This window comes from Hyperolius riggenbachi, chromosome 12, assembly GCF_040937935.1.
Source record: "Hyperolius riggenbachi isolate aHypRig1 chromosome 12, aHypRig1.pri, whole genome shotgun sequence".
NCBI lineage: Eukaryota > Metazoa > Chordata > Amphibia > Anura > Hyperoliidae > Hyperolius > Hyperolius riggenbachi.
The window spans coordinates 24,884,416-24,910,180 of NC_090657.1; the positions used below are offsets into that span (position 1 = coordinate 24,884,416).

The 25,765-nt window shown below is 45.3% G+C and overlaps 1 protein-coding gene across 11 annotated transcripts in view; it reads left to right on the top strand.

The window, feature by feature from the left end:
* TANC2 (tetratricopeptide repeat, ankyrin repeat and coiled-coil containing 2) overlaps positions 1-25,765 on the top strand; it is an 897,702-nt gene that overhangs the window by 801,604 nt on the left and 70,333 nt on the right. For all 11 annotated transcript variants that reach the window (XM_068263005.1, XM_068263006.1, XM_068263004.1 and 8 more), the window contains 8 exons: positions 24-175; positions 1,058-1,226; positions 10,421-10,675; positions 14,195-14,320; positions 17,327-17,608; positions 18,750-18,877; positions 24,320-24,551; positions 24,640-24,806. In XM_068263005.1, the coding sequence (XP_068119106.1) occupies positions 24-175; positions 1,058-1,226; positions 10,421-10,675; positions 14,195-14,320; positions 17,327-17,608; positions 18,750-18,877; positions 24,320-24,551; positions 24,640-24,806 (1,511 nt within the window). The remainder of the gene's footprint in view (positions 1-23; positions 176-1,057; positions 1,227-10,420; positions 10,676-14,194; positions 14,321-17,326; positions 17,609-18,749; positions 18,878-24,319; positions 24,552-24,639; positions 24,807-25,765) is intronic.

Genomic DNA, 25,765 nt, shown 5'->3' on the forward strand with positions numbered 1-25,765 from the left:
GATCGTCTTGTTTTATTTATTAGGGGAAGAGGAGTCTGTACTGGGCCCTCCTCCATCTGTTGATGAGGCTGCCAACACCCTCATGACCCGACTGGGCTTCCTCCTGGGAGAAAAAGTCAACGAGGTCCAAGCTGCCAGTCCGCAGTACGGTATGGAGGGGCAGGAAGAGAATCAGGTGAGTTTAGTGTTGTTTGGTGTAGAAGAAACGTGTCATCCCGTACTAACATTTTCCAATGTTTCTTCATCACCAGCATAGTGCTTATTCCCACCTAAACAGCCTGGAAAAAGGCACACGTTTTTCTATATTTTTCTGTACGTTCCAAGAGAATTTGTGGCTCTGCAAATGACCACTCCCATTTATTTATTTACACTGAACCATATGCAATTTGCATAATTTTTGTAGCAGGGCATTTTCAAAAATGTGAATGCACTGTTAGGGCTGGTGCACACCAAAACCCGCTAGCAGATCCGCAAAACGCTAGCAGATTTTTAAACGCTTTTTTTTATTTTTATGAGGCGTTTTGCTAGCGTTTTGCGGATTGCTGCTGCGGTTTTCAGTATAGTAGATTTCATATATTGTTACAGTAAAGCTGTTACTGAACAGCTTCTGTAACAAAAACGCCTGCAAAACCGCTCTGAAGTGCCGTTTTTCAGAGCGGTTTGCGTTTTTCCTATACTTAACATTGAGGCAGAAACGCATCCGCAATCCAAAAAATGCCTCACCCAGGCATTTTTCGTTTCTGCAAAACGCCTGCCGCTCTGGTGTGCACCACCCCATTGAGATACATTGACCAAGCAGATCCGCAGCCGCAAGCGGATCTGAAAACGCCCAAAAAGCCGCTCGGTGTGCACCAGCCCTCTGGGAGGACTATAATGGAATCCAAAGGAGAACCTTGAGCAGTGCACATCTGTTGTTGCTGAAGATGCTCACAGTTTTGCTCATTAGAAATAAACCTTTTTGGCCTTTCATCCAAATAGACAATGATAGAACTTTTTGTTTCTTTTCTAAGTTTGCTATGTTCTGTAGAACGTTGTCTCACCCTTTCTTCTCCACCAGGGCTCTGCGGTGACCCAGAGGATCAGTCCCTGCTCCACCTTGACCAGCAGTACAGCTTCTCCTCCCGCCAGCAGCCCATGCTCCACCCTTCCTCCACCCAATACAAGTGTCCCCACCAAGGACTGCAGCCCCACCTCCACCCTGGAGAGCAGGGACAGCGGCATTATTGGTGAGTAGGCGCACTGCTTACAGATGGACAAAGAATTATCATTTCATTTGTATAGATTTGGCTGAGCAATAACGTACATTAAGAAGAGTCTTCTTTCTTGATCATGTTAGGAACGTTAGTATGATCACTTTCTTTGCAGACTGGCGGTACCCATCTGGGCCGGGACCTCTTCCTACCAAGCTACTCATGCTTTTCTTTGTATATCAGAGATTTCTTGTATCGATCTCTGTCAGTTTGAGACCTGTATATATACAGTGATACTGCCTTGTCTCTGTATTTTTCCTGCTGTGTACTGATTGCTGTTGCCCCCCCCCCCCCCCCCCCCCACCTCTTACCCTCATGCTGTGGGTTATAAAATGTTCCTCATGTTTATACAGTGTTACGTATCTGCAGAGTCCATCCTGTTTATACAGAGCTTCTCCGTCTGCAAGCCTCATGCACTTCTTATTATTCATCAGCCCTCCCGCTGACCTCAATCCCTTGCTATCATATCTTCTCTGCACATTAACAGTCTTCCAGCATTCATCCTATCTCTCTCAGTGCTGAATAGCCCCACCAAGCCTTGGCTAAAAACTACCCAGTCTGACGCCTGTAATGCAGAAATCAATCTTTTCCCTCCCGGAGAGAGATCTTCACTCTGATTGATTCGCCTCTGCCACAGGTGTAGTGTCCTTACATTAACCCCTTCCTGTAACAGGTACACAGAGCAGGCTTTGCAAGTAGTGTCAGTTCTTTTATTTACCTGTCTCAGTAACCTTGTTTAATTTAACCCCTAAGGGCAGCGATTGCTTTCTGGCTCAAGCACATACTTCCGACTAATGATTTGCGTTCCAGAAGCTGCTGCAAAGCCGATGAAACATTGGTGTGCTATGTACTACTTGAGCAGCACTCCCATACATGTCGATACCTTTTTGTTTTAAGGTATCTTTTCTCTGATCCTGGAAATCTAAGCCGCTAATATTATGCCCAGTTATGGATACAAACATTCGTTAATCCCCTCCAGTCCTGAAAGCTTAGTGACAGAAGCTGTTAACCCGTTCTGAGCTGCTGATGCACTCACACTGGGCATGTTAATCCCTTTCCTTGGGCCAGATTTCCAGATAATTATCTGTTCGGATATTCCTCTTTCTGAAATCTGCGCATTCCTGTGGAAAAATGCAGCATCTTCTGCGACACTTTGCTCAAGGTTTCGGCTCACACATTTTGATGGAATAAAAGTGCTAAGTGATAATTGACTAGCTTCTCTTCAGAGTGTTGCCTATCGTATATGTACATAGATTTTAGTTTCCTTTTCCATGTGTTTACGTTTTTGCCTTCTTTTACCACATGAGAATTTTGTTGCATGTCACTTTTACATACAATGATCAGCCAAATCATTAAGGAGGAACTGTAACCAAAATATAATGATGAATGAAATTGCTTATTGCTGTACATTGTTAACTTATAAATGAGTCAGTGTTTGCCCATAGTAAAAAACATTCCTCTCCTTGATTTGCTTTCTAAAATGTATCAAGTGGCAACATCTTTGTTACTGGCAAGTGATCTCTGCGGAATATCCATCACTGAGAGTTCTAAAGCCAGTTCAAAACATAGCTGGTTGCCCAAAATGTTTTGGGGGAGGGTTTTGCATAATAAACAGCCTAGGGTAAGCGTCAGTGGGAGGGCGTGGCTACATGCAAATAGACTGCAATATATAGCTATAGGAGATGTCTCTGATGCTGAAACCAGGATATTTAATGTAAAAGTGGGTGTCCTGAATAATTTACTACATATAATCTATATAATGTTACATTTCCGCTTTAAAACAAAAACAAAAAACCTTGCTGTTTTTGTTTTAAAAACAGGTGGCTGGATAGTGTAATGGTTAAGGGCTCTGCCTCTGACACAGGAGACCAGGCTTCGTATCTCGGCTCTGCCTGTTCAGTAAGCCAGCACCTATTCAGTAGGAGACCTTGGGCAAGTCTCCCTAACACTACGACTGCCTATAGAGCGCATCCTAGTGGCTGCAGCTCTGGCGCTTTGAATCCCCCAGGAGAAAAGCGCGATATAAATGTTCTGTGTTTGTTTGTTGCTGTTGCCAATCAATGGGTGGATACCACAAGATCTCTGACGGTGTCCTGAGGTATCTGACAGCAGCATGTTAACAGCAGATCCTGTTTCAAATCCATGTTTTCAAATCTATTTGCGTGAATTAAATAGTTTTTGCAGCCTTGTTCATGTATTACCCCCCTGGGGCATTTGCAAAACTGTCACCATGCGTCAGAGATTCTGTTTGGCTGATGTCAGGTCTATCAGTCGTCCAAACTCCTCCTCTATACCTTATGAAATGGTCCATGACATGCTAGAAATAACAGCTGGCAGGCAGATTGAATGGAAATTGTGTCTGGTTGGAACTGGGGCCGTCACATGCACTTAGTGGCCATTTTGATTGCCTCATTTCCAAGCTACATCAAACTCCGATACAAGCTGTAATTCTTAGCCTCTTATTGGCCATCTCTAATCCCCATCACCACCCATGTGAGGAAGTTGGGGAGGGGGGGGGCACAATTTCTTATCTGATAATGAGACATTAACTCTTTGTGGTCAGTAAGGATGAGTGAGAATGCCTCTGACAGTCTCGAGAAAATGTCCTCAAACTTCTGCAAATTTTCAACAAATCTAATTTGTGAATTAAGTGGCCAAAATAACAATATAATTTGTGTTCTTTGCACTGTCTAAATGCAAGAAATACTGTAGTGTGCTTACATTTCCCTTTCCATGATATACTCGGAATCAGAACATTTTGCACACAATATATCAGCTCCAGGGGAACTAAACATTTGATAACTGCTGAGAATAGACAATGTCCATAAGTCCACACAGAAATAATATTAAAAAATCAGTGCAGATCATAAGGCGAGTCCTATATTTCACCCTCCGCTACATTTCACCAATTCCAATTCATATGTTCATGTGGTAGGCCATTACCCTGAGGACTGAAAGGTGCTTACCAGCTGCTGACAACCCACGTTATAAGGTTGTGTGTCTCGCATTCAGTTTTAAAGAGACACTGTAACATCAAAAAGTTCCCCTGGGGGTTACTCGCCTCGGGAGGCGGAAGCCTTAGGGTCCCAATGAGGCTTCCCACGCTGTCCTCAGTCCCACGGGGGTCTCGCTGCAGCCCTCGGAACAGCGGCCCGACAAATCCGTCACCTTGTTAAATATTTACCTTTCCAGGCTCCAGCAGGGGCGCTGTTGCGGCTTTCGGCTCCGAAGTAGACGGAAATGCCCACTCTCAGTTGGGTCCGCTCTACTGCGCAGGCGCCGGAGGCTTGCTCCTGCGCAGTAGAGCAGTCGCGATGGCTATCGGGTATTTCCGCCTATTTCGGAGCCGAGAACCGCCATAGCGCCTGCGCAGGAGCCGGGAAGGTAAATATTTACATCACCGCTGTTCGGAGGGCTGCAGCGAGACCCCCGAGGTCATTGGGACCCTGAGGCTTCCCCCTCCCGAGGTGAGTACCCCCAGGGGAACTTTTTGATGTTACAGGTTTTCTTTAAAGGAACTAGGAAACAACCAACAAAGGATCCAAACTTCCAGCACTCCTTATTTTAGTCATTCATAGCATCCAGAAATCCAATACATATAAAACAAGCAAAAAAATGGCAGATCTAAGTGTAAACCGTTTATTTGTAAAACATAGCATAAGCCATAAAAAAACAGGAAGTAAAAGTGAATAAAACTTACACACGGGGCCCAAGAACTGGAAACCCCGACAAAACTTTGCGTTTGTTGGTCCACAACCAGTAAGACAGTAACAGGTGCCGCCTGCCTCCCTGGGAAGACATTGCTTCCTAGTGTCATTTGAGAGGTAAGCCACCTCTTTCTCTATTTTATTGTTTTATACCTGATTTTTATCCCGTCTGGGCACCTCTTATTCCCTGCTGTTAAAGAGGAACTCCAGTGAAAATAATGTAATAAAAAGGTGTTTCATTTTTACAATAATTATGTATAAATTATTTAGTCAGTGTTTGCCCATTGTAAAATCTTTCCTCTCCCTGATTTACATTCTGACATTTATCACATGGTGACATTTTCACTGCTGGCAGGTGATGTCACTGGAAGTAGCTGCTGCTTGCTTTTTTGGCAGTTGGAAACCGCTATTTCCCACAATGCAATGAGGTTCACAGACAGCAAAATGCCAGGAAAATAGTCCTCAGAATTTCCTGTGGAAGGGGTTTCACCACAATATCATTCATACAGCGCCCCCTGATGGTCTGTTTCTGAAAAGGAATAGATATCTCATATAAAAGGGGGTATCAGCTACTGATTGGGATGAAGTTCAATTTTTGGTCATGGTTTCTCTTTAAAGCTTTAGACTAACTGGGAAAGAGGTGGGAGGGAGGGAGCAGGCAGTTAGAGATTGCAGAGGAGCATTGGAGTTATGAATTGTTACAGCTGGTATTATGCTTTTTATTTATGTGCATAATATGGATAAACTATTCTATCAAATAGAATTAGACTACCTAAGGTCAATCTGTAAATTCAAGGACTAATGATAATCTGGTTGATATATGGGAGCTAGTCTACTTTAGGGGACCCACCGTAAATCCCCATAGAGAATTTGAGCTGGGCTGAAAACAGAACGAATCTCCACTTTCAGCTCTTTTAAACCCCCACAAGCCATATATCTATGGAAAGCTGAGAATCTGCTCTACCAAATGATGTTACTTTCGGTGAGCAAAAAGTGAAACTCACCGTGTACGAGCCGCCGATCGCGGCTCCGTCGGCCATCTTACATCTCTACTGCTCCTATTTTTCTCCCTCCTCATTGGAGGGATTGTTAGCTGGGGGGCGTGCCAGAAACTGCTGTCCCTTCTCCCCGGACAAGGCTCAAACCCACAAGTAGCTACTGACTGTACTTTCCCTCCCTGGAAATATCAGCAACTTCTGAATAAGACTGAATAAGTGCTAGGCATTGCTAGGATTAGAAGACTCACAAGTTACCACCTCTACCGGCCTTCAGGGCTGAGAAAATAATAGTTTGGCCGACTGAAATTAAAACTGTACCAAACAGAAGAAGTTTACATTTCACGGTTTTTTTTTTTTTTCTCTGGCACGCCCCCCAGCTAACAATCCCTCCAATGAGGAGGGAGAAAAATAGTAGCAGCAGAGATGTAAGATGGGCGACGGAGCCGCAATCGGCGGTTTGTACACGGTGAGTTTCACTTTTTACTCACCGAAAGTAACATCATTTGGTAGAGCAGATTCTCAGCTTTCCATAGATATATGGCTTGTGGGGGTTTAAAAGAGCTGAAAGTGGAGATTCGTTCCGTTTTCAGCACAGTTTAAATTCTCTATGGGGATTTACGGTGGGTCCCCTAAAGTAGACTAGCTCCCATATATGTTTGTTTTGTCCATTTCATTACTCCCACCTGTAGCTGGCTGTCACCGCCTGTGTGCAGCAGAGCAATTAATTTTGCCTTGTCATTTTGATGACTTTGCCCCTGTAGGTCATTTGATGTTGTTTGAGTTTGCTACCTGCTCTCCCCTTTCACCTGTATTCATCACAACCCCTCATTCTGTGTACATGGCCCCAGTTTGCATATTCATCAAGCTCATTTGCCTAATTATTCTCCCCACCTTTTTTCATTCTGTCTCTTTTGTGCATTGTTGGAGAAGAATGGAGTCTAGTTACAGCGGCTGACCTTTGCGGTGCCTGTGTATTATATGATAGGGTGGCACCAGGGGTGTCTCTGTATCCTAGGGGTCAGCAGGTCACAGCACACACATCACAATGCATCTCACACTGCAAAAATCGTAAATCGGAATCGCATGTTAAAATCGATTTAAATCTGTGAATCGGAATCGCATGTAGTGTGTAAGAGGCCTTACGTGCGTGCGCACCTTTGACAGATGTCGCCTGTTGGGACGAAGACCTGATCCCCTTGGGCAACATCGCTGAGCCGAGCTGCACACTTGTGTGCGTGTCAGTTGTGTAGGGAATGAATGAATAAGGGAGGGACAAGTGGTGAGGGCGTGATGTCACGTGGTGGGTGGGGGAACTGCGTGAACAATGGGATCTGCAGGGGATCGGCATCGCTTGGGGTGAGTGGATCCACCCGGCGGATCGGGGGCTGCCATACACACACCTGATTATCGGCTGAGGTTTTCGTTATTGGCCGACTTAAAGAAAACCTGTACTGAAAATTAAAAGTCAAAATAAACATACACAAGTCATACTTACCTCCTGTGTAGTCTACTCCTCAATCTATTTTTCCTCTCCTGCGTCCTGTTTGTCCACTGTGATCAATGGAATTCTCCGTCCTCCATTTTGAAAATGGCCATTACACCATAACAGCTTTCTGTTCAGCACACAGTTAAACTGTAACATCGCCCACTTGAGCCATAGGGAAACATGGACACATCAGTTCTCCTCTCAGCTGTAACTGACAGCAACTGATATATTTCAGTTCTGACAAAATGTTGTCAGAACTGGAAGGGATCACTGTAAGAAGAAAATGGCGAGCTTCTGAGAGGAACTGATGGCAAGGTAACTATGTAATGTTCATTTGAAGTCACCTCGTGTTTATTTTAAATAATTTTACTCAGTGCAGGTTCTCTTTAAGTCTGGCGTGTGTACGGGCCTTTAGAAGTTGCTGCACAGTACATGCATATTGCTCCCAACTCCCTTTTTTTTGAGTGACGGTCCCTCTTTGGGAACTAAATCCCTTTGTCCCTCGTTCTTTCTCATTTGTCCCTCTTTCATGTACAGAGCTATGTAAATATTTGTACTTTTCTAAACTTTATTATCATTATTGACTCTAAACTTCATTATCATTATTGAACTTTATCATCATTATCATTTAAATTGATATGTTTCTTATATGCAAAGGTGCACATGGATCAGCTGCCAGGGTGAGCACTTCCCATTGTCACCATGTACCCTCCATCATTAACAAGGAACCTCTCAGAGTACAGGCAGAGCCGGGACAAGGTCCTCCAGCACCCAAGGCTGAGACACCAAAGTGCGCCCCTCCATGTCTCCCACCCCAGCCGTCACACACTGATTGCTATTAGACTAAGAGCCGCCACAGGGCCCACAAACTCCCAAACACCTTAATATGTAGTTATCTGACTTGCAGTCACTGCTATGTATCCCCTTTTCTTATTTCTTTCTGCTTCAAACACAATTCGGAATGACAGCTGAATGAATTCTGCGTCCCCTCCTACACTGCGCCCTGAGGCTGGAGCCTCTCCAGCCTATGCCTCGGCCCGGCTCTGAGTACAGGAGCCACAATCTCTCTCTTGTGTTGATTTAAACGCAAACTGTATCTCAAATTCTGTATATGATAATAATGATATGCTTTACATCACAGCTGCATTAGTTATACAGTATCTGAAGTAGGAACTAGTAATCTGGTGTACACAGTATACTGTACATACCGTCTATAGAAAAGTAGTAATGGCTTGTAAGCTTTCCAAGCAGCACCTGGCTACAAAGGATGGCTAGTGCTCGCTCCCAAGCAGCTCCTGGCTACAAAGGATGGCTATTGCTCGCTCCCAAGCAGCACCTGGCTACAAAAGGATGGCTAGTGCTCGCTCCCAAGCAGCACCTGGCTACAAAGGATGGCTAGTGCTCGCTCCCAAGCAGCTCCTGGCTACAAAGGATGGCTAGTGCTCGCTCCCAAGCAGCACCTGGCTACAAAAGGATGGCTAGTGCTCGCTCCCAAGCAGCACCTGGCTACAAAGGATGGCTAGTGCTCGCTCCTAAGCAGCACCTGGCTACAAAGGATGGCTAATGCCCGCTCCCAAGCAGCACCTGGCTACAAAGGATGGCTAGTGCTCGCTCCCAAGCAGCACCTGGCTACAAAGGATGGCTAGTGCTCGCTCTTAAGCAGCTCCTGGCTACAAAGGATGGCTAGTGCTCGCTCCCAAGCAGCACCTGGCTACAAAAGATGGCTAGTGCTCGCTCCCAAGCAGCACCTGGCTACAAAGGATGGCTAGTGCTCGCTCCTAAGCAGCACCTGGCTACAAAGGATGGCTAGTGCTCGCTCCCAAGCAGCACCTGGCTACAAAGGATGGCTAGTGCTCGCTCCCAAGCAGCACCTGGCTACAAAGGATGGCTAGTGCTCGCTCCCAAGCAGCACCTGGCTACAAAGGATGGCTAGTGCTCGCTCTTAAGCAGCTCCTGGCTACAAAAGATGGCTAGTGCTCACTCCTAAGCAGCACCTGGCTACAAAGGATGGCTAGTGCTCGCTCCCAAGCAGCACCTGGCTACAAAGGATGGCTAGTGCTCGCTCCCAAGCAGCACCTGGCTACAAAGGATGGCTAGTGCTCGCTCTTAAGCAGCTCCTGGCTACAAAAGATGGCTAGTGCTCACTCCCAAGCAGCACCTGGCTACAAAGGATGGCTAGTGCTCGCTCCCAAGCAGCACCTGGCTACAAAGGATGGCTAGTGCTCACTCCCAAGCAGCACCTGGCTACAAAGGATGGCTAGTGCTCATTTCCAAGCAGCACTTGTCTATTGAAATGGTCTGCAGGATAAGCCTGTCAGCCAGATGCTGCCCCTTTGTGTAGGTATGTAGTCCGTCAGGCAGATGTCAGAAGTGAAGTCATCCCTTCCGTCTGCTCTGTCTCAGCAGGAGGTGATAGAGAGGTGCCCGTAATGTCTCTGTTATCAGTGCAGGCTCTCCGACGTGCAGAGTGTTCTCGTGGGTTGGTTGTATAATGTCTGTTAGCTGTGCCTTCCTGCCCACAGATGTATCTCTACAAGGAAGCCACTGCCTTCAGATTCTATTGATCAGGCTCTCCAGCCGCCGCCTCTGCTGCTGAAGTGGAGGGGGAGAGGAATGACAATGTCTTCTTCTCCGCCTCGCCCCGATCGAAGATTATGAATCGATGTGTCAGATTCCACCATTGCCCGTTATTTTTCTTACTAAACTTGTCAATGATGAGAATCCTGGCATGTAATTCATGCTGGCGGCTGTGTGCAGGGCACGTGCTCCACTTATTCCCATCTGCAGGGCCCACACATGCCCTGAATGGTGATTTACAAAGGCATATTCTCCGCTTCCAACCTGCAGTGCAGCACTTGTAACATCCAACAGCAAGAAGAGGCTGCTTCTTATTTCTGCACCCTTTGAGAACCAGTACATGTTAGAGTACCGATATAGAATATATTGTTCATAATGCTGACTTCTTTCTTTTGCCTGCAGCCACCCTGACCAGCTACTCAGAAAATGTGGAGCGTTCCAAGTATGGGGCAGACAGCAACAAGGACCTTGGATCTCGGGGGTGCATTAAGCAAGCTCAGAAGTCCATGGACTCCAGTCTGTACCGGTTGGATGAGAACATCATGGCCTCTACCTTCAGTTTAAACAAGATCCCCGAGAGGGGACTGGACACCGGGCTCTCCCAGTCTGTGCAGTCCATCCCACTCTACCTCATGCCCCGCCCCAATTCTGTTGCAGGTGAGAAGTGGGGGCCACTGCATGGCGGCTCTCAGGAAGGACTGATTGTACTGTATGCACAAAGTTATGAGGTTTGCTCACAAGGCTGTGTGTGTGTCTAGAATCTTAATGCTGCTCAATTTCCGTGGGTGTGAGGGGGAGGAAGAGAGATGCAGGACTGCAGATGGTAGGAGAGAAGTGAATCAAAATGAAAAAAAACCTTATTGTAATTTAATCTGTTCTCCCCACGTTTGACAGTTGAATGGTTAATCTGGGGCCTCTGTGTTTGCAGTTCTGGGTATTTTATTAGACAGCAGCAGTGCTAGAAGCCCAGTAGGGGTGCAGGTGGGAACACCATGTAATGTCATAGGCATGCACAGGGGGGGGTTACAGCTGCCCAGAATCCCCCATCAGACCAGGGCAGTGTCTGGGGCCTCTGTGTTTGCAGTTCTGGTTATTTTATTAGACAGCAGCAGTGCTAGAAGCTCAGTAGGGGTGCAGGTGGGAACACCATGTAATGTCATAGGCAAGCGCAAGGGGGGATTACAGCTGCCCAGAATCCCCCATCAGACCAGGGCAATGTCTGGGGCCTCTGTGTTTGCAGTTCTGGGTATTTTATTAGACAGCAGCAGTGCTAGAAGCTCAGTAGGGGTGCAGGTGGGAACACCATGTAATGTCATAGGCATGCACAGGGGGGGGGGGGGATTACCACTGCCCAGAATCCCACATCAGACCAGGGCAGTGTCTGGGGCCTCTGTGTTTGCAGTTCTGGGTATTTTATTAGACAGCAGCAGTGCTAGAAGCTCAGTAGGGGTGCAGGTGGGAACACCATGTAATGTCATAGGCAAGCACAGGGGGGGGGGGGGGGGTTACAGCTGCCCAGAATCCCCCATCAGACCAGGGCAGTGTCTGGGGCCTCTGTGTTTGCAGTTCTGGGTATTTTATTAGACAGCAGCAGTGCTAGAAGCTCAGTAGGGGTGCAGGTGGGAACACCATGTAATGTCATAGGCAAGCACAGGGGGGGGGGTTACAGCTGCCCAGAATCCCCCATCAGACCAGGGCAGTGTCTGGGGCCTCTGTGTTTGCAGTTCTGGTTATTTTATTAGACAGCAGCAGTGCTAGAAGCTCAGCAGGTGGGAACACCATGTAAAGTGGACGATCTCCTGCAGTACTGAGGCAAGTGACAACCTTCCAAACACACAGAAAGACCGAAGAGTAAATGTGATATTTCAGTGGGATGCACTTACTCAAGGCAAGATTCCAAGAAACCTTTATTATTATTGATTTCTATAGCGCCAGCATCTTTCGTGATGCTTCAAAACAGCATACAAGGTATAAGGATACACTATAAACAATATAACCATTAACTATACAAGACAATGGTGTGTAACAGCTAATGCAGTGAACAAATCAAGTACAGATTTTACATAGGACACATAACACAGCATTGTGTGACAAAGGGGAAGAGAGCCCTGGCCAATCAGCCTTACATTGGAATGGGTTAAAAAAATAGGACAGTAGCGGAAGGGAGCTTGTGTATTAGATGGTTAAGTGCTGGTCAGTAGCCAAAGTGTCCTAAGTGAGATAGTATGCTTGCCTGAAAGGGTGAGTTCTTAAGTTGCACCTAAAAAGGGCAAGTGTGGGTGAGTGGCGGATGTGTTTAGGGAGAGTGTTCCAGAGGAGGTGAGAGGATCGAGAGAAGTCTTGCAAGCGAGAGTGAGAAAAGGTGACCAGAGAGGAAGACAGGAGAACAATCAAATGTAATAAAAGACAATGGGCCTGAGCTTAATGTGCTGTAGTAGACGCTAATCCATGCTTTACATAGCAGCGCTCGCTGCTATGTAGGAGTGTGCCTTCCATTAGTTATGCGCATTGCTTCACGCATAACTTTCAATGCAGGCAGTCCTGTGAAGGATCTCTAGCTACCATAGTACTTAACTAACAGCCGCTACTATGACAATTAACATGTTAATCGGGCCCAATGATTGATGGCCTCACCTGCTACCATAAGTGAAGATCTGCATAACACGACCTTCATAGTCAGTACGCTGAAAGTGGTCTGAAACTCTGACATAACATTCAACAAAAATGTGTTTTTCTACTTTTTATAATTCATACAGTTATCATATTTGCTTTCGTGCACAAGTAATATTGTCTGTCTACATATTACAAGTTTCCAAAGCGCAGTTTTCCTTACCCTGAAAGATTCCAATGCATTTTATTCCAACTGCTTTTTATTATATATTAAAATCTTGTAATGAGTTATGAACTGTGTGTGTGCCTGAAGCAGAGACAGCTTTTCAGAAAGTGTTTTTTTACTCATTACAGACAAATGTATAAACATTGGAATGTAAACAAAGATACTGTTGTCTCCAGTTTGGATGCGGATTTGAAGCTGAATAGCAGGACAAAGTGCTTTGTTTAACCATTTCAGTGATTTTCTGCTAAAAATAAAGATTCTGGGATAGTAGCTTTAAAGCTGTGAGGAATTGTTTTGATCAAAGTAGAAATGCTGATTTTCAGACCACTTTAATGTAAAAACATTTTTAGGAGACCTAAGGAAAAAAAAATCAGAAAGAATGAAACTGTCCTAACCGATCACCAACACTTTGCAAATGTTTGATTCAGAAAAGATGTACTTCCTGTGCAAGTTGCAGTTTGCTAGAAATAAATAATGATTTTACCTAAAAGACATGGCAGTTCACACTTAACTGCAAAAGTAAACTGTTGGTATGCTTTCTGTATTTTGTGGGCAGTGTAGATGATTACAGGAGAGTGAATGTCAGTGACCCCCCCCTCCCCAGCTATCACTGTCTGAAAATGCCTCCTGTGCTCGCTGTTCACCTTCACAAAGTATAAACTCGTCAAGGGAGGCGTAGATAGGATTCCCTGCGCAGGCAAGGAAATGAGTGCTTCCAGCTGCTGGTCCCCACTGATGTGGCTTTCTCTATCCAGAGAGAGTGGAAAATGTAGGTAATAAAACATGTATAATGAGGAGGAAGTGTTACAGATAAAAATAACATGCAGCGCGCTTGTATGTAAATATAGAATGTGGCTGAGCATGTAGCTGCTGGAGGACGCAGCTGGCTCTGCAGAATATTGATGTGTTATTACACTTCTCTATATTAATAATATTCCGCTGCATCACAGTGCTGCTAATTCCGATTTATTTTTTCTTTTTACAATTCTTCCTGCTTCCCCCTCTTAACCTCCCCTCGTGATCCTAGTTTTCCTTTCTCTTTTCCATCTGCCATTTTCTATGGCTTGATTAATTCTTGTGTTATTTTTGCCCTTTTGTTTTATGAAATCATTATTTCGGAGAATCTATTGGCTTTTTTTGTCTTCCGTTTCTCCTTCTGCGTTGTCCTCCTCTCCGAATTCTCCATAGTGCTTCCACCATTTCATCTACTCCATTCACCCCATTACTTTATTCATTTTTCCCAGATTCCTGCTGTTTATATCCCATTCAATATTTTCATTGTTCTTGATTCTGTTATGATTTGTTGGGCTTGTCCCCCTCTTCTCTTTCTCACCATTTAGCCACAAGTTCTGCACACTTAGAGGACCTGGCATACTTGGATGAACAGAGGCACACCCCTTTACGCACCTCCTTGCGCATGCCAAGGCAGACCCTTGCTGGACCGCGTACACCACAAGATCTACGAGGTAAGAACAGTAATATTTGTATTATTTATTGTATCTGTAAAGCGTCAACATATTATGCAGCACTGGACAATAAATAGCGATACATATAATGGTAGGCAGAAACAACAGAACACAAGGTTATACAACGTTTATATAAGGCAACCAGGGTAAAAGAAAACATGATCATGCCACTTGGAAGCTGGTTACAGAGATCCAGTAAGGGCCGGTTCAGACGGACGTCTGAGTGGCGTCGCGTTTGGGGGCGTTGCGGCGGCTGCGCGGTCAGGGTTTCAGTAGCCGTCGCGTTCCGATGCGGTCACGTTTTTTCTTCCCCTAGGGGGACATTAGCCGTCGCAGTTGGCCGCCCCCTGGAAGCTACATGTCGCTTCCAGGGGCAGCTCGAACGCTAGCGAAAATCGGGACCTGAACGCCGCGATCGTGTAAACGCGCACAAAAGCTTGGTGGGAGCATTTACCTGGACGTTCCGAACGCTTCCGTCTGAACCAGCCCTAAATCAAGTCCGAGTCAGTCCATAGGAAAAGTGTCCAAAGATGAGAGCGCATGATCAGGTAGGATATTGGGGAAGAGAGAAACCCTGCCAAAGGGTTGAAAACTAATGGAGGGGGAAGGGCACACTAAGTAGGGCTGTAGGTGTTCAGGGGAGGGAATTATGGTGTGGTAGAGGGTGGGTAGGCCATCTTGAAGAGGTGCCTTTTGGAGGGCTTGTTCAAAGGTGTGGAAAGGGAGTTGCATGGGGGGGAGCTAATGAGAAGTCCTGCAGATGCGCATGGGAATAGGAAATGCCCAGGGCAACAAGCTTACTACCTCTCTGTTCTCACAATTTTGTGTTGTGGATGCTGTAAAAAACATACACCTACACTTATACTCTTCATCTCATTGAAACATTTGCTGTATTGTTTGACACATTTAGTGATGAATTTGGTGAGCCTTTTTTTCTCTGAGCCCTTTCTTGTGCCAAAATCACACAAATGCTAAATTCACTGCTTCAGCGTTAGAAAAGCATTTCACTTTCTTGCTTTCTGTAATGTTACATACCCAACTAATACATTCAATTAATTAACTTGGCAGAAATTGCCTAAAACATGTCTTGCACAAGTTACTTCTTACATTTATTTCTGCAGATACCTCATTTAGTTGGAAATGTGCACAGTCATGTGAGCCCCTGCTGGGTGGCAGGCCCTGTGCCTGAGACTTGTGGTACATTGCATTGTACAGCTTTATATTTATTTATTGTATTTATAAAGCGCCAACCTATTACGCAGCGCTGACAAAGAATCTGCCCTCCAATGTGACAATCCAGCCCCACGATCCTGTCTAAACGACGTTAAAAGACCGGTTGCTGTAATGTCAGAAGGTAGATAATTCGTCAGAGCGTGCCAATCCCATCTAATCTGCTCCCGTTACCATTCAGGAAATAGTCACCTCCGATGGTTGGAAGTACGGTGAACAGACTGACGCTAAAGATTGGTCGCAACACTGTCGACAATATGTAATGGGACAATCACTAACCAATCCCGTATTACTAGGCCACGGTTGCCATGCAGGTCTCGTGCACTAGAGACTACTGAAGGCAAATTCAGTGTGCGTTTCACGCTGGAAATCGGGTAATTTTACTGCCACCTTTCTCCGTTTTGAAAGGGCGAAGAAATCCCAACGCTATCATAATATGGCAGCCAGCCCAATCACGTCCGACATGCTCTAGTCACTGTTCGGGAAACAGTCACTTCTGAAGGCTTGAAGACTGTGAGCGCTTATATGAACCAATATGTCTGATGCTAGGTGTGAGATTTCCCCTGACTATATTGGAGAGGCAGCAGTCACATGACTGTTAGGGTACGTACAGACATACGATAACGATCGTTCGTTCTAAACGACGAACGATGTTAAAGGAGGTATCGGCCGATGATCGTTTGAAGAAAGGCTACTTTGAACATCGTTCGTGTACGAACGATCTTGGAACGAGCGTTGCGTGCGCAACATGATGTATAAACTAATTTCAAACACAAGTGTCAAAAAACTGTTTGAGCATGTGCAAAGCTTTGAGAACGAACGATCAACGACCGATCGTTGTACAGACATTACTTTTTGATCGATGGTCGTTGGAAAAGATCTGGCAGAATGGATCGTTCTTTACCAACGACAAATCTCGTTGGTCGGTCGTTTTAACGATCGTCGGGCAATGCCGTCGGTAACGATCGTTTTAAACGACTATAGTCGCATGTCTGTACGTACCCTTAGGTGTGAGATTTCTCCTGACTATGTTGGAGAGGCAGCAGTCACATGACTGTTAGGTGTGAGATTTTCCCTGACTATATTGGAGAGGCAGCAGTCACATGACTGTTAGGTGTGAGATTTCCCCTGACTATATTGGAGAGGCAGCAGTCACATGACTGTTAGGTGTGAGATTTCCCCTGACTATATTGGAGAGGCAGCAGTCACATGACTGTTAGGTGTGAGATTTCCCCTGACTATATTGGAGAGGCAGCAGTCACATGACTGGTAGGTGTGAGATTTCCCCTGACTATATTGGAGAGGCAGCAGTCACATGACTGTTAAAAATGATCCTTCCTAAAAAGCATGGAACAGTTCTATGTCCTGCCCAGTGGCGTAACTAGAAAACACTGGGGCCTCCTGCAAAACTTTGGATGGGGCCCCCTACCGCCAGCAGACAGCTCTGTACACAAGACCCTGCTAAACACTGAATAGGTGCTGTCTACAAATCTTTGTCTGCAAAACTTTTTATGATTCTTTATCAGTGGCTGAGCAGATGCAGTCATTAGAACAAATGTGCAGAGAACAGAACGTTTGTTTCTCTCGCTCTTAGTTATCAGTCTCTCAGGACTGGGCCCCCTGTGGCTTCTGGGCCCTACTGCAGCTGCATCCCTTGCAGGGGCTATTGTTACGCCCCTGGTCCTGCCTAAACACGTTTTATTGAAGAATGGTGTTGTATTGAAAACTAAGGCATTATTACAGCCTATTAACCGCTTACTATTTTTATCTTTTCAGTTCGCTTTGCTCCCTATCGGCCCCCTGACATCTCCTTGAAGCCTTTGCTGTTTGAAGTGCCAAGTATTACTACTGACACCACATTTGTGGGCCGCGATTGGCTGTTCCATGAGATTGATGCCCAGCTGCAGAGTGACGATGAGAGTGTGAATCGGGGTGTAGTAATATGTGGCAACATCGGTTTTGGGAAAACTGCCATCATTTCTCGATTGGTGTCCCTAAGTTGTCACGGGACACGTATGAGACAGATTGCATCAGACAGCCCCCATGCCTCACCAAAGCGTAAGTTTGAGTTTATTTAAAAAATAAATCTAGGTACCTATTGCAAAGAAAAAATAAATCGCACTTCAAGGAAAAATAATAATTTTGTTTTATTGGCAATTGCCCAAAGGAAAGACCTTGCAAATGAGTTTTCAGAAAGAACAGATGTTCATTTTAAATTTTGCATTTTTATCATCTGGCTTTGTGCTATGCTGTTTGACTGAATGTGCTGAAGTTTTTGGCTTAAAGGGACTCCGAGCAGTGCAGTAACTATGGAAAGATGCATACCATTTTGAAGCTCTCTTTCTCCTCTTTCCAATGATATATAAACCTCCACCCTACGCCTTTTATTTTTCGTTATTTTTGCTCTCGAAATGGCGGCTGCCATCTTGGATTCCTTATTCAGCATTGTATTATGCAGGACGAGACTTTTCTCAGTGTCGGCAGCTCCATTCAGCACAATGCAATGAAATACAAGGAACCCAGGGGGATATAATTACAAATATCATCTTGGTAGGGGTGAGGATATAATTAAATAGTTGTGGGTATGCTTAAAGAGGAACTGTAACGACAAAACGTCCCCTGGGGGGTACTCACCTCGGGTGGGGGAAGCCTCCGGATCCTAATGAGGCTTCCCACGCCGTCCTCTGTCCCACGGGGGTCTCACTGCAGCCCTCAGTGCAGCGGTGACGTCAATATTTACCTTCCCGGCTCCTGCGCAGGCGCTCTGATGGCTGTCGGCTCCAAAGTAGGCGGAAATACCCGATCACCTTCGGGTCTGCTCTACTGCGCAGGCGCAAGTTTCCAGGCGCCTGCGCAGTAGAGCGGACCCGACGGAGATCGGGTATTTCCGTCTATTTCCGAGCCGAAAGCAGCCACAGCGCCCCCGCTGGAGCCAGCAAAAGTAAATATTGAAGTCAGTCGGGCCTGTCGCCGGCTGTTCAGAGGGCTGCAGCGAGATCTCCGTGGGACAGAGGACGGCGTGGGAAGCCTCATTAGGATCCGGAGACTTCCCCCCACCCGAGGTGAGTACCCCCCAGGGGAAGTTTTTCATGTTACAGAGTCTCTTTAAAGGCATACCCACAGGCACTGCTCGGAGTCCCTTTAAACAATGTTCTTATTTATCCCTCTTTTTGTAATTTTTTTTTCTTTTTTTATACAGATTCTGAGGCCAACCGTGAAATTGCACAGCCTGGCCAAACGCACACTGGCCTCTCTAGCGGTAGCTGCCCAGGAACCCCAGAAATGCGAAGACGGCAGGAGGAAGCAATGAGGAGAATAGCAGGGCAGGTAAGTGAGACAGCGGCTAATTACAGCATGTGCTATTTACAAAAAAATGGCCATTTCTGACAGTGTTCACTGCACAAGCAAGTGTTAGATTGGGGTATAATGAAACGAGGTAAAGCATGGCTATATACAGCAATGGAAAATACAATACAATGACGACTGCAGTGAGGCGATGCTAAACCTGCATTATAATGCAGCAAAGTGAGTCAGAGCATAGATTGTACTACAGCTAAGCAAGACATAGCATGAACTAGTAACTCTGCAATGGGAAAAAAAGACTGTACATAGGCTCTGGTTAATCAAATCAAAATGGATAAAACTTTCATCAAAGGTCACTTGAACTGAGAAGAAAATGGAGGCTGGCAGTTGCCTGGTAGTCCTGCTGATGACTTTGGCTGCAGTAGTGTCTAGATCACACACCTGAAACAAGCATCCAGCTAATCCAGTCAGACTCCAGTCAGAGACACCTGATCTGCATGCTTGTTCAGGGTCCATAGCTAAAAATATTAGAGGCAGATGATCAGTGGGACTTCCAGGCAATGTGCATTGTGTAAAAGGAAATAAATGTCAGCCTCCATTTCCTGAACACACTAAATCCAGCGCTGGAGACTTGGGCGCAGCCGGCGCCACCATAGGCCGTAATAGGAACTACAGCTATAGCAGTGCACAGGGAGTAACTTCAGCGCCGTCAGAAGATGGAGCTGAAGTTGCTTTTAAAACAATAATTATTTCATTCCCCCCACTATCCATGGCGGCCTGGAGGGGGTATAGTATTTAACGCTGCCGGGACTTGTGCAGCAGCAGCAGGATCGGCCATATACCGGCTGTATCCTGCGCCCAAGTCTCCCGGCGCCGATTCCTCTCGTACGCCCATTTCCTGCTTACTTTGGGTGTCCTTTAAAGTTGGGGGCTGAGCTACAGTCCATTTCATGCTATGTTTTTCCTCAGTCTGTTGTACTGCGCAGACTATAATATTATCGGATATATTGATGCATTACTTCTATGGCAGTGGGGTGGGATGTTCTTTATGAATAATGCCAGTACAAATACTTGCACCATGTCCAAGCATAATGTAGCGCTATATTTATATTAATGTGAAGAACTCCATGACATATCGTTGGATTGGAAACTTCAAAATATTGCTTGTAATCTGTGAATTCCTCGGCGGCTGCATCAGAGGGACTGTCACAGTGTAGTTAACCCTCTCTGTCCTGGATGTACATTCTGTCACCACTCTGGATGCACATGTTACTGGTGTACCTACTTCCGTATTCAGTGCAGGGATGTAACGCCTGCTAATGACAGCAACCATTAAAGCGGAATATAACCCTGCATTTCAACTTTGCTCTAAAACATTATTTACAGTATATTATATGCAACCAGCATTTTTTTTACTAGACCAGCATTGGAAGGGTTACACAGGGCTTTAAAGTTCATGGAGATTTCTGCAGACGCATCCGAAGCTGACATAGATACATTTTGTTTACATAAATGTATCTAAGTGTTGAATGTGACTCACTGTCTCTGACTGAGAAGGAGCTGGAGGACAGCCAAAGAGTGTGTAACATTTCTCAATAGATACATATAACTAAATAGAATGTAACAATCTGAACTTCTGCATATCTCTCCATGGAACTTTAAACCTCTGTGTTTAACCCTTCCAATGCTGGTCTAGTAAAAAAAAAAATGTTTTTTGCATATAATATGCTGTAAATAATGTTTTAGAGCAAAGTTGAAATGCAGGGTTATATTCCGCTTTAACCAACACTTAAAAGTGGTAAGGATAGTGTAAATATAATGTAAGGATAGGCAACAATATAAAAAGATCTGTACCACTTTCAGATGAAATTGTATAATAAAAAGATGTCATTTTACCAGTAGAGGTCATTGTACATTTCACAGTGCATCAGTCGGCTCTCCATTTACTTTCACCTTTTAATGGACCATGTATCGCAAAGAAATTTGAACATTTTAAATACATGTATGTACACAAACTTAAAGGACAGCTGTAGTGAGAAGAATATGGAGGCTGCAGTATTTATTTCCTTTTAAACAATACCAGTTGCCTGGCAACCCTGCTGATCTATTTGGCTGCAGTAGTGTGAAACACCAGAAACAAGCATGCAGCTAATCATGTCAGTTCACCTGATCTGCTGCATGCTTGTTCAGGGTTTATGGCTGAAAGGATTAGAGGCAGAGGATCAGCAGGTAACTGGTATTCCTTAAAAGGAAATAAATATGGCAGCCTCCATATAATTATCACTTCAGCTTTACTTAAACAAGTACATTTCTCTGAGATTCAAATGCACCTGGAAATTACGTTTCTCCTATGTCGTCGTTGCTTAACGTAGGCAGTAAAAGTCTGACAGGTTTTGGACTAGTCGTCCTCATGGGGGATTCTCAGTATCTTCTTTATTCTTTAAAAAAAAAAAAGGCACTCCATGAAAAGTCAGCTTGTCTACTCATTTGCATAATAGTTTGGCAGTGGTGATGGCCAACTGCTGTTCATCAAGTGGTTTTGAAATAAAGAAGACCCCGAGAATCCCCCATGAGATGGACTAGTCCAAAATCACATCCGTCATATTTTTATTGCCTACTGTAAGCAAAAGGAACATAAGGTCAAATTAATTTATAGCACATTGTAATCTGGGATAAATTTATTTTTTAGAAGAATGTGTACACGTATTTTAAATGTTACAATTTTTTGCAATAGTGGTCCTTTAAAGTGAATGTTTACCGGATTAAAAAAGAAAAAGTCAGATACTCACCTAAGGAGAGGGAAGGCTCGGTCCTAATGAGCCTTCCCTCTCCTCTCCCGGTGCCCGGTCCCGCACAGGATCCCCCGTGGCAGTATTCGACCAGTTCGGTCAAATACTGCCACTTCCGCATGCCTTCGGGAGCTTTCGGAAGCCTTCGGGAGCACTCGGGCTCCCGATGACGCGGACGCCCCATACTACGCATGCGCGAGCGCCCTCTATGACGCACTGGCGCGTACGTAGTATGGAGCGGCCCGTCTTCGGAAGCCCGAGTGCTCCCGAAGACCTCCGAAGTCCCTGCGGCGGCGGACACGAACGGGGGAGCTAGCGCAGCACCGAGGGCACCGGGAGAGGAGAGGGAAGGCTCATTAGGACCGAGCCTTCCCTCTCCTTAGGTGAGTATCTGACTTTTTCTTTTTTAATCCGGTACCCATTGGCTTTAACCTCCTTAGCGGTAACCCCGTGTGTGACACGGGGTAAGCCGCCGGAGGGTGCCGCTCAGGCCCTGCTGGGCCGATTTACTTAATTTTTTTTTTTTGCTGGACGCAGCTAGCACTTTGCTAGCTGCGCCAGCACCCCGATCGCCGCCGCCACGCGCCCGATCGCCGCTATCCGGTGCGGCGCGCGGCCCCCCCCAGACCCCGAGCGCTGCCTGGCCAATCAGTGCCAGGCAGCGCCGAGGGGTGGATCGGGTCTCCCAATGACGTCCCGACGTCGCTGACGTCATTCCGCCCCGTCGCCATGGCGAAGGGGGAAGCCCTCCAGGAAATCCCGTTCTTTGAACGGGATTTCCTGAACGCCTATCGCCGGAGGCGATCGGCGGGGCTGGGGGGATGCCGCTGAGCAGCGGCTATCATGTAGCGAGCCCTGGGCTCGCTACATGATTTAAAAAAAAAAAATAATTAAAAAAAAACTGCTGCGCTGCCCCCTGGCGGTATTTTTCATACCGCCAAGGGGGTTAAAGGACCCCCGTAATGAGAGAGATATGGAGGCTGCCATATTGATTTCCTTTTAAACCATACAGATTGCCTGGCTGTCCTGCTGAGCCTCTGCCTGTAATAATTTTAGCCATAGACCCTGAACAAGCATGTAGATGAGATGTTTGACTGAAGTCTATCTGGATTTGCCACATGCTTGTTTCAGGTGTGTGATTAAAGGACAATTGAAGCGAGAGGGCTATGGAAGCTGCCATATTTATTTCTTACTAAGCAATAACCGTTACCTGGCTGCCCTCCTGATCTATTGTCTCTAATGCTTGTAGCCTTAGACCCTGAACAAGCATGCAGCAGATCAGGTGTTTAACAAAGGACTAGAGGACATGATCTGCGCATGGAGGAAAAACGTTTTAGCCATTTATTTAGGAAAGGGTTCTTTACAGTAAGAGTGATTAAGATGTGGAATGCATTGCCACAGGCAGTAGTTATGGCAAATTCTATATCTGCATTTAAAGGGGGCTTAGATGCTTTCCTTGTGTTGCAAGACATCCATGGCTACAATTACTAGGTAATGCCTAATGATGTTGATCCAGGGATTTTATCTGATTGCCATCTGGAGTCGGGAAGGAATTCTTTCCCTTTTGGGGCTAATTGGACCATGCCTTGTAAGGGTTTTTCGCCTTCCACTGGATCACCAGGGATATGTGAGGGGGCAGGCTGGTGTTGTACTTGTTTTCTGGTTGAACTCGATGGATGGATGTCTTTTTTCAACTCAAATAACTATGTAACTATGTCAGACCTGACAAGATTAGCCGCATGCTTGTTTCTGGTGTGATTAAGACACTACTGCAGCCAAATACATCAGCAGAACAGCCAAGCAACTGGTATGGTTTAAAAGGAAATAAATATGGCAGCCTCCATATTCTTTTCACAACAGTTGTCCTTTAAGACACTACTGATGTCAGAAAGATGAGGGCAACTGCCAGGCAACTGGTATTGTATAAAAGGACACAAATATGGTAGCCTCCACTTCCCTCTGTTCAGGTGTCCTTTAAGTAAATTCCATGTCTTCCTTTCTGTGCTTAATTGGCTTAAAGAACAAGCGACACCCATGCTAACCTAGAAATAAAATACATATATATAAGTAGATAAATACTACTTCTACTTGCATGTGATGATTAATGATTCCTGTGAATTTTATAAAGGAAAAGCAGAGTATCCTATTCTAGGCAGTGGCAATCTTGCCAAGCTAATGCTGACATCATATCCTCCCTGATTCTTGTCTCCCCCCCCCCCCCCTCCCTTCTCTTGCTCATTGTGTATTCATTAGCTGCCCTCCTCCCAGAGTCTTCAGAGACTCCCACTGAGGTGTATACTAGGAACTGCACTGTCTTATCCTCCAATTGTTGAGTTACCTCAGCCTTGCTTGTAAACACAAATAATCTGAGGGTGCTGAGGCAGGGAAATAAATGGAAGAGGAGGAATATATTATAGATAAAAAAAACTCCCAGCATTCAACTCTTTGGCACTGTGTGTCACTAGGGCCAGTGCTCATAAAGTATGTGATAACTACAAACCATAACAGCAGAAAAAGTTTTGACTGCAGGATTTGCATCTTTATCATTTAATACACTCAGACCAGTTGCTGTTGAAATTTGATTTTTATGGTGACAATACCACTTTAATAATCACCAAAGCTGGTTGATTCCATAGAAGGACAACTCTCATAATGTGCTTGTGTTACCATTCTTTAGGTGGTGGCGTATCACTACTGCCAGGCTGACAACGCATACACCTGCCTAGTGCCTGAATTTGTTCACAATGTGGCTGCACTTCTCTGCCGTGCCCCCCAGCTTGTAGCCTATCGGGAGCAGCTTCTGCGGGAACCACATCTACAGAGCCTACTAAGCTTACGCTCCTGTGTGCAAGATCCAGCTGCCTCCTTTCGGAGGGGTGTTCTTGAGCCGTTGGAAAACCTGTACAAAGGTAACTGGTCAAGCATCTCTACATGATGTCTACATTCCTGGTAACATATCTGGACTTACAGTATCTGACTACATTTCTCCTGTTACAGAGAGGAAGATCCCTGATGATGATTATATCATCCTGATAGATGGGCTGAATGAGGCCGAGTTTCACAAGCCAGACTATGGAGACACTATTGTGTCTTTTCTAAGCAAAATGATAGGAAGGTTCCCCTGCTGGCTGAAGCTCATCGTGACTGTGAGGACAACCTTGCAGGTGAGTACGTCTGTTGGCCTATTCATGTTTTGTTTCTCTCTTCTTTTTTCTTCTTCTTCTTCATCACCTTGGCTTCTGTATGTTTGATTAGTGGTTCCTCACCAACCTGCCACTTCCTGTACTCTAAGTGTATTTCCCGTTTATGCTGGGAATACACGGTACGTTTTTGAGCCATTTAGATGGCTCTATTGCTAATTTCCGAAGATGTCCGACCTCCCACACAATCAATTCCATGCTCGATTTTGCATAGGGAACAATGGGAAAACATAAGAAAAACAAATGGAAGATAAGAGAATCGGGTGCGAAATCAAGCGGGGAATCGATCTGGCGGGAGAATCGAGCCTCAAAAACGTAACGTGTATTCCCAGCATTAGACTACAAATAACATTAGATAGTGCTGGATACTTTACATTCTCTTGACTTGTGTAAACTTAAAGATTGGAACACACCTTCAATTTTGACCACCTCATGTAGTATGAGAGAATCCAGATGATCCGCACACTCTTAATGAACCAAGTTCAATATTTTAATTCAAGTTAAGTGACACATGCCATTCCATATACCAGCGATTCGTTTCAGGGCCCAGTGGGGTCCCCTTTGTCAAGGTAACAAACACAGAATGTAGTATGAGAGCCAACAGATTTTGAATGCTGTGAACAGATTATGGCCTCAATTCACTAAGCTTATCTCCTGTCTTTAATAATGTTTCTAGAGAAATCACCATGGTGATAAGGCATGTAGTATTCAGGAAACATTTTACCTCAGGCAAACCTAAAGTTAACTCTGCTGTCTTTAAGTTAACTCTTCAATCCTTAAAATAAGTACAGCATGCTAAAGTTAAAGACAGGCTGTAAATTAACTGCCTGTGAAAATAACTACAGAGGAGGTAAATTAACTACAGAGGAGGTAACGTAAGGAATGAAGAGATGAGATAACTCTCTCGCTGTGTGGTGGCAAGT